The sequence below is a fragment of the Cavia porcellus genome, unplaced genomic scaffold (assembly GCF_034190915.1).
Source record: "Cavia porcellus strain 051 isolate PalLab524CR breed Dunkin Hartley unplaced genomic scaffold, mCavPor4.1 scaffold_23, whole genome shotgun sequence".
Lineage (NCBI taxonomy): Eukaryota > Metazoa > Chordata > Mammalia > Rodentia > Caviidae > Cavia > Cavia porcellus.
Genome location: NW_026947506.1, coordinates 43,599,145 through 43,623,668, shown reverse-complemented (window position 1 = coordinate 43,623,668; position 24,524 = coordinate 43,599,145). Strand labels below are relative to the sequence as shown.

At 36.9% G+C, this 24,524-nt stretch overlaps 1 protein-coding gene across 1 annotated transcript; it reads left to right on the top strand.

Moving 5' to 3' along the window:
- The first annotated feature begins 1,909 nt into the window (after positions 1 to 1,909).
- LOC134472294 (cyclin-Y-like protein 1) lies at positions 1,910 to 16,208 on the top strand. The gene is made up of 7 exons (XM_063233617.1): positions 1,910 to 2,130; positions 4,704 to 4,739; positions 6,756 to 6,807; positions 8,597 to 8,716; positions 12,615 to 12,781; positions 14,554 to 14,716; positions 16,098 to 16,208. Exons 1-7 carry the CDS (start codon positions 1,910 to 1,912, stop codon positions 16,206 to 16,208), a joined length of 870 nt encoding a protein of 289 aa, XP_063089687.1.
- Positions 16,209 to 24,524: the final 8,316 nt, after the last annotated feature.

The following is a 24,524-nucleotide window of genomic DNA, read 5'->3' as shown; positions in this document are numbered from 1 at the left end:
GAGTTTGTCCAGAAAGAGACTATTTTGAGAGGATAATTCAGTGTCTGGATATCTAAGACTTTTAGGGTTACTTGGACCACTGTGTAAGTTTGTTTGCATGTCTTCTGTCTCTCTGGTTGCACACTGTTACGTGGTTCTGGCTGACTTTTGCACACAAAATACACACAGACACAAACATGTGCCATGATATCTCATCTGGATAGGCTTTTTAAAACTAAAAATAGATGAAAGTTCTTGAAATACTTACGAGGAAGGTTGGAGGAGCATCTCCAGGTAGCTCTAATGCTTGAGATTTGTCAAGGGAAACCTAAATAATTCAACATATTAATATATTTTAGTGTGGCACCACAGGAAGAAAATTGGGACAATCTGAGCTGGACAAAGTGAACTCAAGAAGAAGAAAAACAATGCTTGAATAGACTTTGTAAATGTCACATTAATTTTTAAAATGCAATTTATTTTTATTATTGCAGTTCTTAAATGAGAATACCTCATTGTTTCCAGACTTCTGCATTTTTATTTTTTGACAAAAGAGGTATCACTTTGGTCCTCTATCACAGATGTTCAGCAGGCTGTGTAATTGCCAAAAAGATCAGATTTGGTAGTGTAATTATTTTTGTTTTCCTAACTTTGTTGTTAAGTGTGAATGCATGAATCTGTTTGAATCTTTATGGTAATGGACTACTCCTACTCACTTACAGCAAAGAATAATTGTTTTCCATTTCATAAGTGAAGTTGTTTTCAAGGTTAAGTGATTGACATTACGGCATATTAGATAAGTGTATGTCAAAAACAATGTCTGTTATAGTATATATTGTGTGTACTAGGGGGTATACATAAGACAGAATGATAGACATTTAGTGTTTTACAATTTTTTCTTTTAAATTTTATGATTAAGCATCACTTAGAAATGTTTATGAATTTTTTTGCTATTCTAGTTATCTTTAAAAATGGGAAAATGGGGCATGGACAGTTTCATTCTTAAATTCTTGATCTGAATTCACCTGTGGACCAATTGTACTCACCCAGATGTGCTGTGTGTTGTTGATATCACCAAACAGGTTGTCTAACCATCTCAGAATGTTCATATACTTATACAAAATGGGTCATGCCTTTAAGGTCTTTCCCATGCTGAGGAAAATATTAAATATGCTCAATCTCTTACACTGTCACTGGAACACTTTCAGAGAAATGTTTTATGATGCAGCTGTTGGCAGATGTATTCCAGAATGTAGGTGGGATCAAATCTGTGGGACATAAACACCGAAAAAAGCTTCTCAGGCAGCGAATTGCATGAATGAGGCAGAAATGTGTCCTCATAAGTGTCAGATAGCTTTAGAGAATTAAATGTAATCTTGAGTGTCTGAGGCTTTCCACAAAGTGATGTAATGGAAATCCTCCCAGAAAATAATTGAATGTTCAGCTCTCAAAGTTGTTCTTGTCCTCTATTTTAGATGTTAGGGAATCTTCAAATAGTACTTGTGTATTCTTGGTAAGGGTACAGGTCCAGGTGACCTATCGCCCTGGCTTGTTAGTGACTGAGCTTCCCTGGCACAGTCCTTTGACTGTGAAATATTTGTCTCATCACATTAACACACTTAGTGTTAGTTAATGAATTAAGTGTTAAGCTTTTGTTTGTTGTACTATACTGTTAATACTGTGCCAATATTATGCAAGGCATTACATTTTATTCTAGTTACTAACAGTAGAAATAGAAAATCTTAGCTGTTTTTCTTGCTAAAAGTCGAAAATCTTATTTTAAACTTTTTATACTATTTATAAAATGATGTATACTAAATGCTTGTCAGATTTGAAAATAGGTAGCATAATAAGGGCTATATTTTACAACCTACTCCTCCAACACCCCTGAAAAGAAACAGCCTCCCCCAGTAACATTTTGCAGACCCATATGCATGACACTGCTCTCAGACCTTTCATGCACTGTAAGAAATACCTTCATGGTTTGTCACTTGACATTTTAACCAAGGAAACAGCCCCAACATTTGTGGGTCTAACTTACTGTGACATTTTCTTCTACTGTCAGCTGACGAGGAACTACAGCTCCTGCTCCTCAATATGGATGGATGACAGCACACTCAGCAAGCCTAATCATAGAAACATAGTACAATGGTGAGTACAGGGATGCTGCAGAGGCCTCAGTGACAGGTCCCCTACTGCTAAAACATTCCAGCCATGTTGGGTAAATTCAGCCATATGATTATTCTCTTCCTTTCCCACTTTCAAATATTGGCGCAAAACATCTATATTGATTGTAAAGGCCTAACTGTGATTTTCCCATTTTTATTTTAATCCACTCGTGGTAGAAGGGATTCTTTAGCAACTAAAGAATCCCATGAAAAGTGTGCCTCTTTATACTAAACATGTATGATGCAAGACACTGTTAAATGTAAAAAGAACAGGTGCTTTATATTTGGATATTTCTAGAAAAGATAGTTCTCTATGAGTTACAGTTTAACAATTTAGAAATGACTCTTGGAAAAAAGAATCGCTGTTTCCTCTGTTGACACCCCAGTTACCAGCATTTGAATGTTTGCCATAATACATATGCGGTGTCACCTCATGTGCTGTGTGAGCACCACTGCACTGGGGTCAGTGGCTCACCTGGATTATAAACTCTAATACAATAACAAATTAAAGATACAAAGTTTTGAAAGCATGTTTCAATAGAAAGGGAGAAAATAGCCACCCTGACAAGAGAAACATGGAAGATCCATAGGCCTTTGTTCCTGGATACCTTTATTGTGTACCAAGGACACTTTGCCCTGCCTAGAACTTACCATAGCCCTCTTGGTTCCCAGGGATTTATTTGTATTGGACCAGGTTCACTAGCCTATGTCATTGCTTTCGAGGGCTTTGTGTAACTTCTATTTGTCCTTGAGAGGGCCTTTTCTCCAAGGTGGACAGCTGGTTGACTAAGAGGTGCCTTATTCATCATTACATTTGAGTTAGTAACGAGATGTGTGTGTGTGTATTGTAGTGATACAGTGCTCCTAGAGTGGATAATATGCTAACCCTAGAGTGAACACATATGTGTATGTGTGTGTGCTAGTGCACAGGTGTGAACACACACAAGTTTTCCCCCAGAGTTAGTCACTCCTCCTTTCCAGTCTGCTTCCCTGAATTCTATAGGAAGTACAAAAGGAAGGTTACCTCGGTTTTGTGCACAAGACTTTCTTTGTACTCTGCTTGTCAGCTCTTTCTCTGGTTTTGGGTGCAAGCCCCTAAGCCATTTGGTGCCTTTTTGTTTTGTTGTTTTGTTTTGTTTTTCACTACCCTTTTCCTTCACATTATTGCCAAGGGAAATTTTTCCAGGAGTGTTTTAACTCATTCTATTTAGGATTAGCCAGAAAACCTAAGGAGTTTCCTATTTTATTCTTTCCCTGCCTACAGTACCCTTTCCCATACCTATGGGGTGAAGGATGAAGTTTACATGTAGTAGTGTACATAATGCATGCCCAACGATTGTGACATTTAACTTTTAAGTCATTCACAAACATTGTTGCATAGTGGAATCACCTGGGGGAACTTCTCAAACACTCTTTGTACCGAATTGTTCCCTGTGCCACTTAATCATAATGTCCCAAGTTGGAATTAAGGATCACTGTAAAGCTCCTTGGGTGATTCCAGTGTGCAGGAAAGTTTGGGAACTACTGATCCAGAGAATACTATATAGGAAAAGAATTGCTTCTGACTATTTGGTTTTTGGATTTTGGGCAAGCTTTGGTTCCCTTTTCTGTAATGGTTGGTTGTTAGATGAAATTTCTAATAAGTTTTGGTGAACCTTTTCAATGTATGATGGTCAGTCTGTAATTAAACGCAGTTTGGAGATAAACTGTTTGAAATACTATAAAATGTGCATCCCTGATGCATATGATGTCAGACTTTAAATTTTAAACACATTCTGGACTTCTTTTAAAATTCAGCTTTGTCTTCCCTTGATGATGTTAAGCTTCCTTTTAAACAATGAGAGCAAATCAAAGCATATAACTCACTCAAGGGAATCCCTTTGTACCCTAATAAACAGCACCTATGCATAATTTAGAGATACAGCAATGTATGATATGAAGGGTTGTGTCTGCCTATTTATTCTTTATTTAAACTAATTTGGAAATATTTCCCATGAATATTGTACTGTACAGATGTAGGCTGCATTACTATCACTGACTTTTCAGCATAAAAGAACTATTATCAGTTTGGAGGCCACTTGTATTTACTACAAAACTTTTTCTTGTACTGGAGGAATGATTTTCATTTTGTTCTACAGCATTTTTTTAATTAACTTTCAGAGAAATAATGAAAATTATGGGCAGGTGAATAATGAATAAGTCAACTGAAATAAATGCACGGGCTTCAAAGTTTTTTAAACAAATATTATGTGGTTTAGTTTTAAGTATTTGGGAACATTTATAGAATTTGTCCAGGGAAAGAGGTTATACGGGTAGAAACACAAATGACAGAGAAAAACGTAATAATGTATAGTTAAAAGAAGATGTCCTGATGTCACATTGCATAACATTTGGCATCTGTCTACTATAAGCAAGTTAAATTAAACAGGGGCAAGTGCCCACATGATACTGCTCTGAAACTGCAAGACAAGTCTATGGGAAGTTTCTCCTTGAAAACATGTCTTCAATTTCACCAATAATCTTGGTTATAACATATATTTTTTTTCCTTCCCACAGTATGACGTTGGCAGTATATTACCACATAAAATACAGGTGAGCTCTTAAAAACTTGCCTTATACTTCAACTTAATTTACAGAATACCTATATATTATCAGGCCCTGGCTGCAAACATCAGAGGTTGTGCTGTGCTTTTAGTAATAGATGGAAGCAAGTCATTTCAGGTTTCTTGTTATTGTAATTAGGTCTGTTGAAAAATATTCTCTTAAAGATCACAAAGGATATTTGCTTCCATAGATTATATTGATCTGTTCTGTTTAGAAATTAAAACAGAGTTAAATGCATATGTGTTTGTGTGTGCCTGTGTGTGTGCAGGTGGGAGGTGTTAACAGCATTTCTTGATCATGGATCGACTGACATTTTTAGCCAGGTACTGTTTGTTGTGGTGGCTGTCCTATGCAGTGTAGGATGTGTTACAGGACTGCTGTCCTCTGCCTAGTAGATGCCAGTCGCTTTCTCCCTCATCTTGTGATAACAAACAATGTCTACTGTTGGACAAGATCACTCCCATTAAAAACCACATTGTTAACACACATAACAAAAATGACTATCTTTTATAACTCTTACATTTCTGTTCCCTTTCTACATTGGTTGAAAAATGTATCTCTATTTACACTGATGTACAAGTCCTCATTTGACTGAATAGAACACAATAAAATTCACCTTTTTCTTGATTCATCGGCAGTTCCTTTGGAAGAAACAATAAGAAGACTAACCAATCACATAATTGTATATATTTTGATATAAATGTGCTTTTAAAATATAGATCATTATGGATAATCTTTTACTTTACATCACACACTGCAACCATTAGTTTCTTAAGTTAGGTATAATGGAATTTTACATTGTGTCTCTGAAATTGCTACAAAATAACTCTTATTGGTGTGTCTTTCACAGTGAGCAATTCTTTTATCAGTACATGATTCATAATATACATCAGTGAGCTTTGAAATTACCAGTTCAGATTTTTTTACAACATCCAGAACACTTTTGTTATTATCATCACCAGTCTTAGCAAAAAGTCTTCCAGCTACTGAGAGTCTGTCATAGGCAGATTTGAAGGTATACATCTTGCATAAATCTCAACGTTTTAGATTCACTGCTTGAATTTGACATTGGCAACAACTATTTCTTCACTTTCCTTGAAGGCCCACTATGTTCTCTATTGATATATCTAGTTTCATGTAAAAGTAGAGTTCTATGATAAAAAGACAGTTAAACTCACAACTAAATCCGAAGTGAATTTCTGAGAACATACTTCAGTATGCAGAAATGCTTTATGTGAACTTTTCATTTCTTCATAATACCAAAAAGATGATCCAAGATTTACCAACATTATTCCTTGCTGTTTCATCATGGGCAATTATAAAAGGTTTTCAAACCAAACTGTAAGTGACAGTGAAAAATACCATGACCTCTGATGTAACTTAGTGCCACAGGCTTGGTTCACATTAAGAAATTGCAAGTTTTGCTTTTTCCTTTATACGAGCATAACAAGTGACCAACAGTCAAAAAATAAGTAAATTCTTCATGATTGTAAGAGAAGTTTGAGGTCTTGAGCCTCCTGAAAATGATACTGAGGGTTCTCCAGAGGTCCAGAGACCACAGCCAACTATTGCTTTATAGGAACACAGTATAATACTTCAATGAAAATACTGGTCTCCTATACAAAAGCTGCTACATTTTTTAACACAACAGAAACACAAATGCATGATGAAAATATAGAGGACTGAAGAAAAGAAAACTTTGGAGAATCTAAATCTCATTCACATTTACTACACTTCTAAGTTTGAATACCTAGCACTGCTGGTTTACTAGCATTGCCTATAATGAAGTGTCATTACTTATAGGCAACTTAGCCTGCTTATCTTAGAAAAGTCTTCACAGTACTTGATGCACTAAACAAAGAGATGTCTTAAGGTCAAAATCAAGGAGAAGAATTTGTAAAACTGTTTGATATGTTGAAGGTTAGGCCTCTTTCTCCATAGTCCCCTACCCTTACCAGGTACTTAACTAAGATATAAATGACTTAGATGAACTTTTCTTTGCAGAGATGCAAATACATCCCTGGATATTTTTGATGAGAGACTGCATCCTCTCACAGTAAGTGTCAGTTTTACAAGATCATCATTTTTTACCTAATCGTATCTTTGATGCTTTTTCTTTTGATATTAAGTGCAGAAATAAATCACACATTTCTATTTGAATTTAAATCATATGCTTTCCAACCTCATGTTGTATGACATGTTCTATGAAAAGAACTGTTCTTTAGGGTTACGATATGGGCAAAAGTGGCTTAAAGCTCCTCTATTACTGAACTAAAGTGAATAAATGTACTACTCCAACATCAGAAAATGTACATTTTCAAAAGCAGTTTTCAGTAAAATCTGATATACACATTAATGAATAGGTGATATCTCTGAGGAAAGAGTTAGTTAAAACTAAATTTAAAAAATAGTGGGATATAGTAACAGTTATTTTTCCTATTAACCTCTCTTGAGCACCTGTGTTGCTCTCCCATCCTGGTCTGATTTATTTCACTCTATTCTGTTTTGTTTGATACTATCAAGTTTGAGGGCATAGGCAACCACTTTGAAGACAATAAGATTTACTATGATGGCCATTATGCTTTCACTATTATCTACTTTTGAAGTCCTGTAAGGTCTCCAATGTAGGTTTTACTGGTCTTGTTCTGTACTGTTTTGCTCAATTTTATTGTACCTGATGATATACACAACTCTTTATAAGATACCAAGAGGCATAATGGTAACCATTGTTGATCACCTGGTATTCTGTTTTTGCATCATGTACTAAGTCCATCCTTCTGTTCTAACTAACTCTGTTTTGTTTTGTCACATTTGTTCTTTTTTATCGCTTCAAACAATAGTTGTAAGGTCTGTGGGACTAATAAAACTCAAAAAGTGTAATTGTTATTGTAAAAAAGAGAGGAAAAGAAAGTGATCTAAAGGATATACCTGCATATATATTTAAGTGTGTAGGATAGAAAAACTCATTACTGAGTTTTTGTTGGACCATTGAAGAGAACTGTCTGCAATCTCACTGTATGAATTTCCACTTTGTATGCTTTAATTTTGTAACTTGCACAACTGTTTCTAAGATTAAAATATGTAATCTATTAATCAATGATTTCTTACTGCATATATTTGTCCAGATATTATGTATTATTTTTACCCTTTACTGCTTTGATTTGTTTTGTTTTGTTTCCTCTTTTAATAAAATAATAATAATATTTTCCAATAGAATCTGATATACACATTACTGCATAGGTGATATCTCTGAAGAAAGAGTTAGGTTTGAATGATGTAAAATTAAAAGTCAGTTCCTCAGGCATATTATCACTTTGCACTGCTCAACCGTCATCTGGCTGCTGACTTCCAGAAGAGGTTGTGGCTGCAGGACAATAATTATATATTTTAGACTTCAGGCCATGTACAAAGAAATACAACATACAATTTAGAAGACTTTAAGGCTATAAATCAATCTGAGAATGCTGTTAATCACAGTAGAAAGAAATAGTGATTTTTCTGACCTTGCACACTTCTCTTCTTCTTACTAATGGAGTACATTTTGAGAGATGTATTGATAAGTGATTCCAATCTTGTGCAAACCTCAGAGTGTGCTTACACAACAAAGATGACTCTGGTGCACCATGTGGTCATTATGGGGCTGCTGTTGAATATGTGATCCTCACTGACCAAAGCATCACTGGGCAAAGTCAAAGATCCCAGTGTCTCTAGTAGAAGATGAAATGACATACAACCCAGTGAAAATTATTTTCAGGAACATGTGAACATAAGGTGAAGGTTGCTGTCTTAAGAATATTTAAAGCTTTCTTCAGATCATACTTGCATTGCATCATTTCTCCTTTCAGGAAGAGACGCTTCCAGAGGACTACTTTCAGCATGATCCTGAACATGAATGTATATACAGATTTGTTGCTATTATTTTTAATGCCCTATGCATACCAACTGAATGCGCAATAATGACTTTGGTAAGATGTGTCTTCTTTATCAAACATGCATAGAATGGTTTTGTACACATAAAAGGTCACTTTTTTCAAGTTAGATTCCTTAAATTATCATGAGAACTTTACTAAGACCAGCCTTTGATACATTTCTTTCATTGCTGAGACAAAATAAAGGGCACCCATTGTAAAAAGGAGAAAAGTTCATTTAGCTCACAATTTGTAGTGATTTAGTCCATAATGTACTGGCTCCAAAGTTCAGTGGAACATAGCATAAGAGCAATAGCCCATATCAGTGGAAGAAAGCAAAAGTAATAAGAGAAACAGGGAGAGACAAGCTTCTTTCTGTTCCTTACATTTTATGCAGTCTACTGGAATTAGGGCAGTGTCAATCCAACCAATAATCTGACCCAGCAATCACACACCCTTAATCCCAGCATTGCATAATCTAGATTCACCCTTCTCTAAATAGGTCCTCTGAGTGCACATGGCTTTGGGTAGACATCTAGACACAAACCATAAAAAAGCCTATCAAAAGAAAGTAAATGTATTTGGGTTCCCTAGGCATTATCATTTAAAATGGTGTCTTTAATTTTCTCATCACAAAACAAATGCAATTAAAGGAAGCTGAAGAGTTTTCCCCACACACATCAGTATACACAGAGCTGACACTGTGAACACTTGCACATGCTACGGGGTGGGAAGGAGAGCATTAACAGGACCATAGGAGACACAGACACTGATTTTAGGCTGATCAAAACAGGACCCAGGCTGTGTTTCAGGCAATTCACTGCCTTCAGTTCTCTAGTCTTTGGGGTATGGGTATCAACCCATCCCTGTTGATAGCTTCTGTCTATTTATGAAGTTGCCCAGGATGACAGTACCAGTAGTTCTTTAAAAAGCATTGTTATCATGATACACTGTAGAAGTGCCCTCATATTTGTGTTATCCACACAGAAGTTGGAAGGTGGAATTTGTCATCTACAATACTGGTGAAATGTTTGAGATTGTTCCAGTCCTTCCCCCACCAAATGCATAGTGGAAAGTCATATACATGGCCTGAAGACAAAAAACACTTAAGACAGCAGCTGCGCTGATGGCATTTAGTCATGCCCTCTGTTGAAACAGAAACCCATCAGGGACATTTCCATTTGTAGAGATAGATAGCACAGCAAGCAGAGCTGGGTTGGAGGTGGAAGTGTCCATGTAAACAAGGTAAGCTTGATGCTCCTTGAAATAACTGTGGCATATCTTCATATACTTTGGATGTAGGGGTACAGGCACAGAAATGTGACTAAGAAGTAAAGAACGGTGGCTGCTCAAATATACAGAATGAATTCATTGAAAAGTGGGCAGGAGTCCTTAGCAGTTAAAGGCAAAGTTTCAAAAGAAGTAGGCAGAGCAATGGGAGAAAGGAGAAAAGAGAAATGAAGGCGAGAGATGATGTGGTCAGAGTGATGAATGAGGTCAAGAAGTTGCACTGACACTCACTGATACTCACTGATATTTATGCGGGGGAAGAACAAAGAGATAGAGCAAAATTCTTGCTGTTTGTGAGCTCATGATCTAGTGAAAAAGTCATGGGATATTTTTCATGTATATGAATATCTCACATTGCAGTAAATGTCAAGAAGACAGAGCATTGTAGGAGGTTGAAGAGTGATTTCAGAGCTTTCAGTTTCAGGCAGAGTGACCAGGAAGATCTTGTTTCAGAGTAGTGACACTTGAAGTACAACCTGACTGGAGCAGGGAAGGCAAGGTGCTCATGCATTACATTCAAGAGGGTAAGATGTAGGCCCCCAGTTCAGGAACATGTTTCATGTGCTCAAGCAAGAACAGGGTGACTAGCATGCTGTGGGTAAGGATCACTCTCTCAGGGTCACACATCATTTGCAAAGCATGGGAGGTTGATTGGTAACATTTGGTAGATATTGATCTACCAGTGAATTGTTCCTTACATGTCAGGGCTTTCCAGACTGTCTTGGGGAACATAAACTGCAGGTGGGGTTTGGATTAGAGGCAGAGGACAAGGGTTAGGAAGCAACATGGTGATGCAGATGACCAAAGACAAATGGAAGCTCAGGACAGAAAGCTTTCATGTTACCAATGGAAGTAGAGATAATAGAAAGTATGCATAGATTGGTGTGGAATATGTCACACTATAAATTTTGTTCATAGTACTAGGCAAGGAGCAGTGCTGCTTACATATTAGGAAGGGTTGGAGAGTGGAGTGTTAGGATGCATAACTGGTGTGTAAGTTTGCATCCCACAATCGGATTGGCAAGACTGTTCCAGAAGAGTGCAGTGATACAGGAAAAATGGTTAAACAAAGAAGGGGAAATGAGGGATATGCATAGGCATAATACAGTGATCCAGGTCAAAGGTAGCAGTACTGGAGTTTCAGCAAGGGAGATGAGAGCAATGTAAACCACCTGGGGGAGTGACATTTGACGTAAAAAGTCTTCAGAAAGAGATAATCAGTGTCCAGCAGAAGTGGGGTGGGGCACCAATACTGATGGAAGAGTTTGCCTTGTTTGAAAGTAAAGAACAGTGGTCCACTCACATAACAGGCAAGTGGTACAAATGAATACTAACCCAAAACAAAGCCATGGAAAAGATGACCAGCATTGTTTCATTATCTCACATCACTTATATACAGAAGATTTGCATCCTGGAACACAGTAACATAGTTAGAATAGCTAAGGGAGCAGGTATTGGAGAATGAATACAGTCAAGGTTTAAGAATATTGCCTAATATGGACTGCGAGCCTGACAGCTTACAGATTGTAACTATGCTCTTAAAAGTGAGCCTTTTTCTTTATAGTTGCGATAGAAAGAGTTAAAATAGCATATCCAGTCCATGAGCTCTGCTTCTAAAATTTCACCATTTGGGGAAATTTTATGGCCTTGTTTTCCCTTGTCCTTAATGCTTAAATGTATAGTGTATCTACCTTTACTTGGAATTTACCTTGAATTTTTTTAGTGTAATACCCTAGAAATGATTTCAAGTATACAAGGATGTGAATAGGTACATGTGCAAATCTTAAGCTTTCTATCTAGGAGACTTGAGCATCAGGAAACTTTTGTATTGATCAGATTTAATTAACAGCATACAGCTTCCTCTGTCATCATTACTCGGCAATTTGCTCACCTAGTTCTTTGTAGAACAGATATTTGATATATGTAAACAGTGCCTGAGGTCATGTCATGAACTGCCTGGAACTTTAGGGGTCCCAGGGTTACAGGCTGGCAGCTGTTCTTCTCATCATAAAGCCAAAGCATTGAATAAGTAGCTAATTATGTAGGAAAGAAAATCGATATTCATGAATAGTGGGAATATGAAAAAGGGCTCTAAGAAGGACCATCTTGTTTTACTTGTGGTTTCATTATAAAGGTACTGCGTTTCAGAAAAACTTCATAGCTGTAAATCTTGCACCTCTCATGCTGTTCTGCTCACCAGCCATGGGAAGGTGCTTTTCTCCACAGTTATTGCCACAAAAGGCTTAATACTATGAAAAGATGAAATGTGCTCACTTTGAGTTAGGTATCACAGCTGACTATAACATGTCTAAAACCATTTTATATCTACCACCTGTATGTTATATTACATGTTGGTGGCACTTGGTATTTACTGAACAAACTTACACCTGCGCCTTTCACGAATGTGGAGGTGATAGCAATACTACCAGCTGGATGACTTCTGTTGCAATGTCCAGGCATTCCACTCACCAAAACTGTGTAGGAAAATTACATGGGCAGCAGGCATGTCTGATTTACAGTTGTGACCTCACATCTTGCTTTAGCTGAGCACAATCTCTCAGTCGCACTTCCCTTTCTCATCACAGAATAAACATCATGTACAACAGTTCTTAGCAAAGCACTTAAACAGAGCTAAAATGAAAAAGCGGTGCTCTACTCTTTGCAGGTTTACTTAGAAAGGTTGATGTCATATGCTAAGATTGACCTCTGTCCTACCAACTGGAAAAGGATTGTCTTGGGAGCCATTGTTCTTGCCTTCAAGGTTTGGCATGATAAGGCTGTGTGGAACATATACTTCTGCCAGATCCTCAAGAACCTTGCACTCCAAGACATGTGAGTTTAAGAGGTTTTCGTGACTTTTCTATCCATGTTCCAGCTCACTTGGTCCCTTAAGGCATGCATTTTAAGAAATATTTTAAATATTACATTTTATAGAAAATAAAAATGAGCTTAAAACTATGATACCCTGTCAATCTACAGTATAGAAATTCATGTTTTCCATCATTAATTTGTTTTAATGGATTGTTATTGTAATGGTATGATTCATAAGCTGTAATTTTTTTCTGGAGGTTGCAGACAAGTATTTTATAACCTTACCATCAATATAACATATTACTGTGTTTATCTTCATGGCTTTTTAACAGCTTTCAGCGCCATTCCCTTCTTTAAGGGCGACCATGTCTGACTTTTGAAATAAATGCTTGATCACTGTTATATCCCTGGGGCTATAGGTTTAGTCTGAGTCACAAGTTGTACCTTTGCTTTAGCTGGTCTTTACAACAGAATTTATTCCAGACTCCTGTGCCTGCCTACCCCTCATTAGGAGTGTTGTATGTGTGTAGAAATCAGTCTGATGGGCTCTGATTTTATGTGTATAGAAGGTGCAAAGGCAGCTCCCTAGTCACATAGCACAGGGCTGTACCCAGTCATTTCTCTTTCCACTGCACTGAACTCACACGTGTGCATACATGTGCATGTGTTTGTGCATGTGTGTGTATGCCCACACATGTACATTCTCTTCTGGTGAGGGGCAGCAGATACTGATCAATTTGGATTTCCCCAGCACAGAAACATGAGTGTGAGGGCTCTGACAATGTTCTTGTCCTACAAGGGATGTAGTCCACTTAAGACTCCTGTGTTTGACCTTTCCATCTTCCAAAGTTTAAAATGGGTATCTTGTCATGGTCACAATTTGTAAACCCACTAATAATATGCCCTTCATCACAGTCTCTTATGCTGAGACAGGGGAAAGGATTGCCTTTCTCATATAGTGGAGTTTTTTTTTTTCCTTCCTTGCAAATTTAGGATGAATGCTTGCTTGAAGTGCTTGCCCCTCAGAGAGCAGAATGGTGCATCTTTCCCTGGTGCCCCTCTACTTCCCCCTCAATATGTCTGCAAGCCTTTGAGAGCTAACATTAGCATACATTTATTTTTTCTCTGCTCAATGTAGTGATGAATGTGTGTGAAGCATGAGTCACACAGATGCACTGCTGGACGTTGAAGAAAGAATCATGAGCCAGCAATAGGCAGTAATGAATAGGCTATAACTATTGTCCACCCAAATGCAAAAGTGCTGGGATACAGAAACAATTCAAAACAGCCTGTTGGCACATGAGTATTTTTTCTTATCAGTTAAGTAGCCTCCCTACATCTCAGAATTTACAGCAGTCAGTATTAAGAACTGTACGAGTAATAAAACCCAAAATGTGTAATTGTAATTGTAAAAAAGTGAGAGATAGAAAGTGCTCTAAAGGATACAACTGAAGGTGTGTTTAGGACTGTAAAATAAAGTTTTTGTTGGATCACTGAACACAACTGTTTGCAGTCTCACTGTTTGAATGTCCACTTTGTATGCTTTAATTTTGAAAGTTGAACAACTATTTCTAATATGACATTATGTAATCTATTAACTAGTGATTTCTTACTGTTTATTTTTTTGAAATTCTGTATTACTTGTACCCTTTTACTGTTTTGTTTTTCTTTAAAGTAAAGAAACTTTTAATAGAATTTACAGCAGTACTTAGAAGCTCAAAATGACATTTTCGAAGATAGACTACTTGATCAAAATTATCTGATGTTCATTTTTCTGTGTTCTTCCTCCACAGAAATCAACTGGAAAGGCATTACTTGTGTCTGCTTGAGTTTAATGTTAATGTGTCTGCCAGCATTTATGCCAAATACTACTTTGATCTTCGCTCTTTAGCAGATCACAGCAACATGTATTTTGTGCCTGCACTTCTCACCAAAGAAAGAGCACAGAAAATAGAAGTAAGGCTGTGCCTTCACTAACTAGGATGTTCTGTGAGCCACTAATGCCAGCATCTGTGGCTATATTATATAAAGTAGTTAAGGAAAATGGCAAGTTTTGAAATTAACACTTTCAAGAGTTTACTAAACCTTTAGTGTGTGTCATATATTTTAGTTCTTAATGGTTCAGATAGAGATCCACATTATTATTTAAAAGCAGTTCTATTTTCATTGATCATAATTCAGAATATTTTAATCAGCATTATTCTGATCAAAATGGTTTTCCTTTTGAACCACTACCTTTCTCCATAGCAACACATGATTAACTACCTGGGCTTGTTTTCTTTATCATGTATACAAATACTGTTCACTTAATTACTTGTGCTTATTTTTTACTCAATTTTAAAATTCATATCACAATTCAGCTGTCCTACTTCAAGACCAAGGATTCAGTAGACAGATTCTTACTGGCTAACATGACAGCCCTATATGTAAGATATGTGTTGTGCATGTGGAAATTGGAAGTACATGAGTTTTAAAGGGAAATGGCAGCTTACATAGGCAAAATAATGCACATGGTTTGTGACTTTTGGTGATCCTCCACCAAAACAATTGATACCTGAAAAGGATGCATACATTTAATGGTACTTTCTGTAGTGCGTCCATGGCACAGTAAGTCTCCAACTTACAAATATTTAGGTTTCAGGTTTTCGCAGATTATGAAGATTATTTCACTGGTGATTGCTTTTCAGTGCTTTACATTGTATATTTGTGTCCACTGACTATAAGATTCATTTTGTTGGACTCACAAATAAATCTGACTCAGGAATGTTCTCCCAGAACAGAACTCATTCTTAAACTGAGGACTTATCCATTTTGGAATATGTATTTTGCTCCTACAACTCATGTGAATTTGAAGAAGCATGTGTTGGTGCTACAGAATTCTCCTGCTCTACATTAAATTCATACCACCTTCCAAGGAAGGTTTGGAAACTAATAATGGTCAGATAGCATTGGAATAGCTGGTTCAGTATTTACTGATTGTTTTTGCACATATGTAGCCTTATCATTTTTCATATAGTTACACGATAAAAAATGCTGTTGGTAGCTTATCGTATCACCAAATTTTGTCAGCTTTGGAAACTCCATTTGTAAAGACTGTAACTGAACAAACTTCCCCTTACTTGGTAATTGAATCATCATTAAAGAATATTAGTGAATTGGCAGGAAGTAGCAACCTCTTAACCTGGCAGTGCAGGTCTCAAACACCCAAAGCATCAGTGACCATGAAGTAGCTAAAGTAAGTTTGTATGACTAAACTTCTGTGATTAGATTATTTTTCTTTAAGGTTTCTGTCTTTTAAAAATTTTTTACCTGTATTCCTTTTGATAAACTTTCCTAGGCGATGTCAAGATACTGTGAGGATGGAGGCTTGCACAGAGGTGAAATCAGAAAAGCTTCCAGTGATGACAGCTTCACTGGAATTCAACTGTCTAAAGCCATCCTGTCTTAAAAGAGAGAGATGAGGGCTATGACATCGTAGACCCTCGTTTACACAAGATGGACCACCAGTCTTTCAAAAAAAATCCAAAGTGAACATATTTGCCAAAAGGAAAGACCTTGAATTTCAGAAACTGTTGGACAGTTATAGTTGTATTGCATGGGAAGAGACCTTGTGAAAGCAACAACACACTTCCTTTCTTCATTGATGTGAGCAGAGTTACTAGTACCACAAAGCAGAAGCTCCTGGCTGACACAACCATTCGCTTACTTCACAGGCCAATGCCTGTGAACTCTGCAAGATTTTTACATTAAGAGTATAAATTTAAGCTAGTTTAAAATTTTAATAAATTTTAAGGTAGATTTTTTAAATAGTATCTGTTTACTTTTGATGTCCCCTGCCACAATATAGCTGTGTAGACTTTTAGGATTAGCGTAGTATTACTGTTAAAAAATGGGGAACCTTTTGTATTACATGGTGCTGAGAGAAAAATCCACATTCCTATCCATGTCTCAGGCAGTGTGTCTATTACTGAGCCATTCACCCAGCCCCAAAATGAGAGTATTCACACTTATGAAATCATTTAGGACTACACTGCCACGTCATCAGTATTGAAGGTTCTTCCTTCCTGTGGTATCACTGAGTTCCTAGGCAGTCATGTCAGCAATTTTACATAAAAATTCAGCCAGAGAGCACTTGCACTCAGGTTCTTTACAATCACTACTTAGCAGCCTCATGCCATTCCATGTCTGTGGTCATAAAGAAAAATCATCTGCTATTGGCTATCTACTTTTATCGGGTTCATACAGAATCTTATGAGGTAAAAGTGGTGCTGATAATTTTTTGATGATTTCCCTTTGTTAAATAAACATGTCAGAAGATATTTCTATAATGTGAACCAATATGATGGTTCAATAATCACTACAGATAGTAAAGTACAAGGCATCCCAAAAGTTTCAGAGTACTTTTAAGCCTTTCGCTACTATGTTTGTGCCTTTAAGAGCTCTGGAGCAGGTAGAAAAGCTGCAAACTTACAAATCATTATTAAAACATTTCAGTTTGGTGAGTTTAGAATATTATTCATTTATTCTAAACTTTTTCTAGTCTCTTAAAAAAAGGATAGAGAGAAGAACTAGAACAAAAGTTAAAAGTTAATTTTCACATTTCTCAAGTTAATACTTCCAGAAAATATATGATAATGTTTTAACTTCTGTATTTACACATGGTACCAAAGCTTAAAATGACACTAAGATTTTTGGGATGTTTTATATTGCAAAGAGTTTCCCTCTTGTTTCTGAGGGGTTCTTTAAGAGCAGTGCACTATCTCTATTTTGAGTACCTAAATTACTTGGTTCTTGATTTGGTGAAGGAGAGTATTAAGAGCAATATTTATTGGCATGTTTCATAAAGGAATTGGACCCCAACAGCAGCATTTGATATGAAAGTTTATTTTGAAACCTATCCTACATGTTACCTTAGCTGTACGTACCCCATTGGGAGCCCGATTATTTAAGACAGAAGTTACACAAACCTTAGGAACATAATATAGGTTTTAAAGGACAGAAATTAAGTAATTTTAGACAACTTACAACACTGTTACATCAGTATTAAAAATTAGTGTTTTGGGGCTGGGGATTTAGCTCAGCGGCATAAGAACCTGCCTTGCAAGCAGGCGGTCGTGAGTTTGATACCCAGTACGAATTAAAAGAAAAAAGTTAGTGTTTTGCCTCATGAAATACATTTCTTTCCTTCTCAAATACAACAACCTACGCTGTCCAAAGAAAATTATTTACAGAATTTCAAACTTAAAGATTTGAATGTTACTTGCAGATGTTTTGTGAGAGAATCCTAAAATTTATATTTATTTTTCATTTCCATGTCTATGTTTTTACAAAGTAATAAATTCCTTTGATTACAACACAGCTGTTAATTTCGTTGTTACTTCCCTGTTCACATAACAGTATAGTTCTCCAGAATTTAAAGGTTGTGAGTCATTCTTATTGGGTTTGAAAGCATTCTCGAAGAAACTTTAAAACTGACGTCATCCAGGCCACTGGATACTTAATGTATTTCACTCATTCACCTGCATAATGCAGATAGACAGTGTATCTCAGAGATGAAAGCACATAAGAAGATACTTGAGAAACTACTGATTAAAACGTATTAGTTGAGGGCCGGGTGTTTAGCTCAGCAGTGTAAGTGCTTGCTTCGCAAATGCAAAGTCTTGAGTTTGATCCTTGGTACCAAAAAAATTTTTAATTTCATTTAAAAAAACACAAAGTATATTAGTTGGAATGAAATGGAACAATAGGTTTTGTCTATGAAAAGAAAGATTTTAAAAATGCTGCAGTGGTGGTGCACTCCTGTAATCCCAGAACTCAGGAGGCTGAATTAGATGGATTGGTGCAAGTTTCAGACCACCTGGGCTACAAAATGAACTCAAGACCAGCCTGAACTACACAGCAAGACCTTGTCTCAAAAACACACACAGTAAAAAAGATCAAGTAGAAGATTTAATTAATTAATTCTTCCCAGTTTGCAATTCAGTTTTTAAAAGCACAAAGACAGAGAACCACACCACACCACCATGGAGCACAGCTTCTGCACCATGCTTAACACCCAACATTCCCCAAGGGACATCTGGGATGCTAGGAACAACTGGGAAGCCCCAGGTTGACCTAGGCCCCTGCTGGGCCCACCCTTCTACAAGAACACCTGCCTGGGGTGCCCAGGCAGTCCTGGGCCTCCTAGCACTGCCAACATTGGGCCAACCCCTCATTGGGAACAGCTGGGACACCCTGGAAAACAATCCACCTCATACTGCCACCAAGGAAGACCAGGGACACCCCAACACTCCTGTCTTGCTTGGGACTGCTGCTACTGGGCCCACTCCTCCACAGAACACCTGGGACACCAGTGGCATGACTGATCACCTAGGACAGCCATGGTGGGCTCTTCTTTGGGGAATCCACCCACGACCTGGACCTAGCTAGTACTTCATTTGGTCTTTGGATTCAACCCCTTCTTCTAGAACTTGGACTACAGTGAATTACCGTGCTGGCTGGATGGGAGCCTAGGGAACCCCTCACCCAAACAGAAGACCTCAGCAGGCTCTAGTCAGTGTGGTAAGTTTGCCCCTAAAACACAGGTCTGCCGTGGGTAAATAGGAGCAGAAGTGAAACTCCTTCCAATTGGTAAGACCTTGATGAACCTGGCAAGAGAGTGGGTAATCCCCTCTTCCACACAGAGAACATCAGACAGGTTGAAAAGTGTGCAACTATGGCCTCCCCATCTTGGACAAAATTAAAAGAGCTCATGAGACCCCGCTGACACATTAGGGCCTCAGCTGACACAAACACTATGGACAAGGAGAGCTGGTGACCTGCAACAACCTGAAGACAAAGCAACAGCAGAAACTAAGAGTTAACCTACATCTGCACTTTTAGGTTGGTTAGTCCAGAAAGAATATAGGACTCACCCAACAGGCCCTGTAGGAGGAATTCAGGTGACTGGCTCTCCTCTTCACCGTGATACCCAGAAACTGGTCAAACATCAACCACACAGTAGGATCCTCAAATTACCACTACCGATACTTCAGATTGTTGGGATTCAAAGACCAAATATTTACCCAAAATGTGAAAATGACAAAATGAAGAGGAAAAATGCTATCTCAAACATCTAGTCCATCAGGGCAACTACAAGTGACAATGAAATACAGGACTTTAAAAGTCACACACCGGCAATCTCTGAAAAGAGAGCAAATGAAGTAAAGAAAAAAGAATCCATGAGGCTATAGAAAAAATAAAATTAGAAATAATGTCTTATCTAAACACAAAAATAACAACCTTGGTAAATAAGTTGCTCATCATAGCTGGAGAAAAAATAGATTAAAAAATACAGAGCATGGGAAATTGATCAAAACGTTGAAGGAACAATGCAAAAAGCAAAATCCATACAACAAATTCAAAGAGTCATCCAAGTAATAAAAAATTCCATTGAAAGTTAACAAAACCATTTAAATGAAGATGAGGATACAATTTCAGACCCTGAAGACAGGATCACAGATAGTGATCACGAAAGGTTAGAATTTATAAAAACAAAAAGCAGCATGAAATGACAATCCAGCAGCTTCAACATGATGCCAACAGAAACAACATAAGCTAATAGGCATCAGTGAAGATGCAGGAGTCAATGCAAATGACATAACTAAAATATTCACAGAAGTATTGGCAGGAAATTTCCCACACAAAGGGAAAAAATTTGATATACAGAAACGTGAGGTATACACAATGCCAACAGTCACAAGCAACACAATTTACCCCAGACATGCAATAATTAACATCCAAGACACACAGCATAAAAACTGAATACTGAAGCTGTTAGAGAAAAGACATCTATCAACTCATCTATCAAGGGAAGCCTATTAGAATCACAGCAGACTTTTCGGCACAAAACTCCAATTTAGGAACACCTTGGAGTGAAGTATTTCAAGCACTAAAAGAAAACAACTTTCAACCCAGACTGATGTTCCTAGAAAAACTGTCCTTCAAACCTAGTGCACAAACAAGATACTTCCATGACAAAAAACAACTGACTAAATTCATGTCCACAAAACCAAACCTAGAAAGAGTACTGAAAGACATACTAGATAGAGATAAAAATGACCAAAATCTACAAACAACAACAACAAGAATCCACCAGACTGGACGAGAAATTAAACAAGGAAGAAAAGCAGGAAACCAACAATAGGAACACAACACAGCAAAGTCAAGCCAGCATGTATTGGTGATATCCATAAATATAAATGGGCTCAATTCACCAGTCAAAAGAAACATAATGACAGAATGGATCAAGAAACAGGATCCCACAATATGCTGTACACGAGAAACACATCTGACTCAAAAAGAAACTCATAGGTTAAACATCAAAGGGTGGAAAACAGTATTCCATGAAACAGGAAGCCAGAAAAAGACAAGGGTAGCTATTGTGTTTGCAGACAAAGTGAATTTCAAGTCAAAAATGGTTAAAAGACATAAAGAAGCCACCACATACTTTTTTTTATTTTATTTAAAGTAAGACTAAACTAAACAGCAAATGAGTAGAAATAATACATACATTTAAAGAAAAAATAAACAGTAAGAAATCACTAGTTGATTTTTACATACTGCCCTCTGACAAAAAGTTGTTCAAGATACAAAAGTGGAACATATAAAGTGGGAATTCACACAGCGACACTGCAAACACTTCTGTTCAACAATCCAACAGAAACTTAGTAATATGCCACACACATAATTGTAAGTGGAAAACAACAAGACTAAAACTAAAAAATGTAAAAATACACACCAAATAGAGGAGGACCCAACTAGATAAGACAAACACTAACGGACATGAAAAACCAAATGCACAAGAACACAATTGTAAAAGGAGATCTTAACAACCCACTGTCACAAAGAGATAGCCCAACTAGACAAAAAGTCACCAAAGAAACAACTGAACTGAATCATACCAGTGAGCAAATGGACTTAGTGGATGTTACAGAGTCTTCCACTCAACCACATCAAGAGTATACATTCTTCTCAGCTGCACATGGGAAATTCTCCAAAACAGACCAAATATTAACCCATAAAGCATTCCTAACTAAATGCAAAGTAAGTGAAATTAACTCATGCATAATATCTGATCATACTGCACTAAAATAGGAAATTGATGGCAAAAAAACCCCTGCAACACCTGCATAAATACATGGAAATTAAATGATAAAATTCTGAATAACCAGTGGCTTACAGATGAAATTAAAGAAGAAATAAAACAACACCTACAATACAATGAAAATGCAGACACAACATACTGTAACCTATGGGACACAATGAAAGCAGCCCTAAGAGGGAAATATACAGCAATAAATAGTCATATAAAGAAAATGGAACAAACACAAATAAATAACCTCATGCTACATCTCAGCTTCTAGAAACACAAGAGTAAGACAAACACAATGTTCACAGAACAGAGGACCTTGTAAAAATTAGAGCAGAAATTCATGCAATTGAAACTAAAAATTACAGAGATTTAATGAATCAAAGAGCTGGTTTTTTGAGAGAAGAAACAAAAATGATGAACCCTTGGCCAACTTTATCAATAAAAAGAAAGAAACATCTCAAATCCACACAATAAGGACTGAAAAGAAGGAAGTCATTACACATCCCATGGAAATTCAAAAGATCACAAACACCTATTGGGAAAATCTTTACTCACATAGGGTAGAAAACAAAAAGAAATGAACAGATTTCTAGGAACATATGAACTAACAAAGCTCAATAAAGAAGATGTACCAATTTTGAACAACCCAATATCGGCTACTGAAATCAAACATGTGATTAAAAACTTACAAAGAAAAGCTCAACAAAGAAAAGGCTCTGATGGATTCACAGCTGAATTCTTTAACAAATTTAGAGAAGATTTAAGGACAATACATGTAATACACCACATCAACAGAGCCAAAAATAAAAATCATGTGATCATCTCAATAGATCCAGAAACAGCTTTCAATAAAGTCCAACACCTTTTCATGATTAAAAAAAAAACCTACAAAAATTTGGAATACACAGTATGTACCTCAATCTCATAAAGGCTATCTATGACAAACCAACAGCCAATATTAGACTAAATGAACAAAACCTGAAAGCCATCGCTCAAAAATCAGGAACAAGACAAGGAAGTCCCTTACCACCACTCCTACTCAATATAGTTCTTGAAATATTAGCCAGAGTAATAAGACGAGAGGAAGAAACAAAACGAATAAAAATAGGAAATAAAGAAGTAAAGTTATCATTATTTCAGATGGCATGATACTCTACATAGAAGACCCCAAACACTCGATTAAAGGACTGCTAGAGGTAATAAAATAATTCAATGGAACAGGGAGATACAAAGTCAGCACTCCAAAATCAATAGCATTCCTGTGCACAAACAAAAAACTCCATGAGAGAGAAATTATGGAAATATACCCTTTCACAATAGCATCTAAAAAATGAAATACCTAGGAATCAACCTAATGAAGAATGTAAAAGACATACATGCTGAAAATTATGCTATGCTAAAAAAGGAGATTGAAGAAGGTATTAGGAAATGGAAGGACATATTTCTTTGGTTAGGAAGAATCAACATTGTGAAAAATGGCCATGCTCCCAAAACTGTTATACACATTTAAGGCAATCCCAATCAAAATAGCATTAACATATCTTACAGATCTAGAGAAAATATTCCTAAAATTCATCTGGAAACAGAAGAAACCTAGAATAGCAAAGGCAATTCTGGGCAACAAAGATTAGACAGGAGGCACCTCAATTCCTGACTTGAAGCTGTACAACAAAGCCACAGTGAAAAATCAGCATGGTACTGACAAAGAAATAGACCTGAGGATCAATGGAACATATTGGAAAATACAAACACAACTACTAAAACACTCAGCCATCTTATAATTGATAAAGGGGCTAAACAAATTCACTGGGAAAAAAAGATAGCCTTTCTAATACATGGTGTATAAAAACTGGCTTCCCACATGACAAAGACTAAAAATAGACCCATGCCAATCACCATACACTAAAGTGAAAATGGATCAAGGATCTAAATATTAAAACAGAAACACTAAATCTACTGGAGGACTAGGTGGGTATAAATCTTGAAGACATAGGGGTTGGGAGAGAATCATGAATAAAATGCAAACCACACATGCAGTACTTCAAAGAAGCAAGAACTGGCATCTCATATTACTAAAAAGTATTTGCATTTTAAAAGGAATCACCAACAAGGTGAAAAGAAAACCCACAGAATGGCAAAGAACTTTAGCCAACAATTCCTCAAAGGACTTATATCCAGAACATACAAAAAACTGAAAACCTCGAGCCCCAAACTCAAAGACCCTCTCCATAAATGGGCATCAGAGATGAACACACAGTTCTCAGGTAAAGATATACAAAAGGCACATAAATATATGAAGAAATGTTCCACATCACTGGTCATTCGAGAAATGCAAATTAAAACAGCCTTGAGATTTCATCTCACCCTGTAAAGAATGGCTGCCATCAAGAAAACAACTGGTAACAAATGTTGGCGAGGATGCAGGGAAAAAGGAACATTTCTCCACTCTTAGTGGGAGTGAAGTCTGGTGCAACCACTGGGGAAATCAGTATGCAGGTTCCTCAAATTCTAGCAGTGGAAGTTCCATTCAATCCAGCTATTCCCCTGCTGGGCATTTTCCCAGAAAAATTACAAAGGTCATGTCACAGTGATATATGTACACCCATGGTCCTAGCAGCACAATTTGTAATA

Coding starts and splice junctions, on each gene's coding strand:
- LOC134472294 (XM_063233617.1), top strand. CDS start 1,910: ATGCATGACACTGCTCTCAGACCTTTCATGCACTGTAAGAAATACCTT. Junction 6,808..8,596: donor AGAGACTGCATCCTCTCACA/GTAAGTGTCAGT, acceptor TTCTCCTTTCAG/GAAGAGACGCTTCCAGAGGA. Junction 14,717..16,097: donor AAAGAGCACAGAAAATAGAA/GTAAGGCTGTGC, acceptor AAACTTTCCTAG/GCGATGTCAAGATACTGTGA.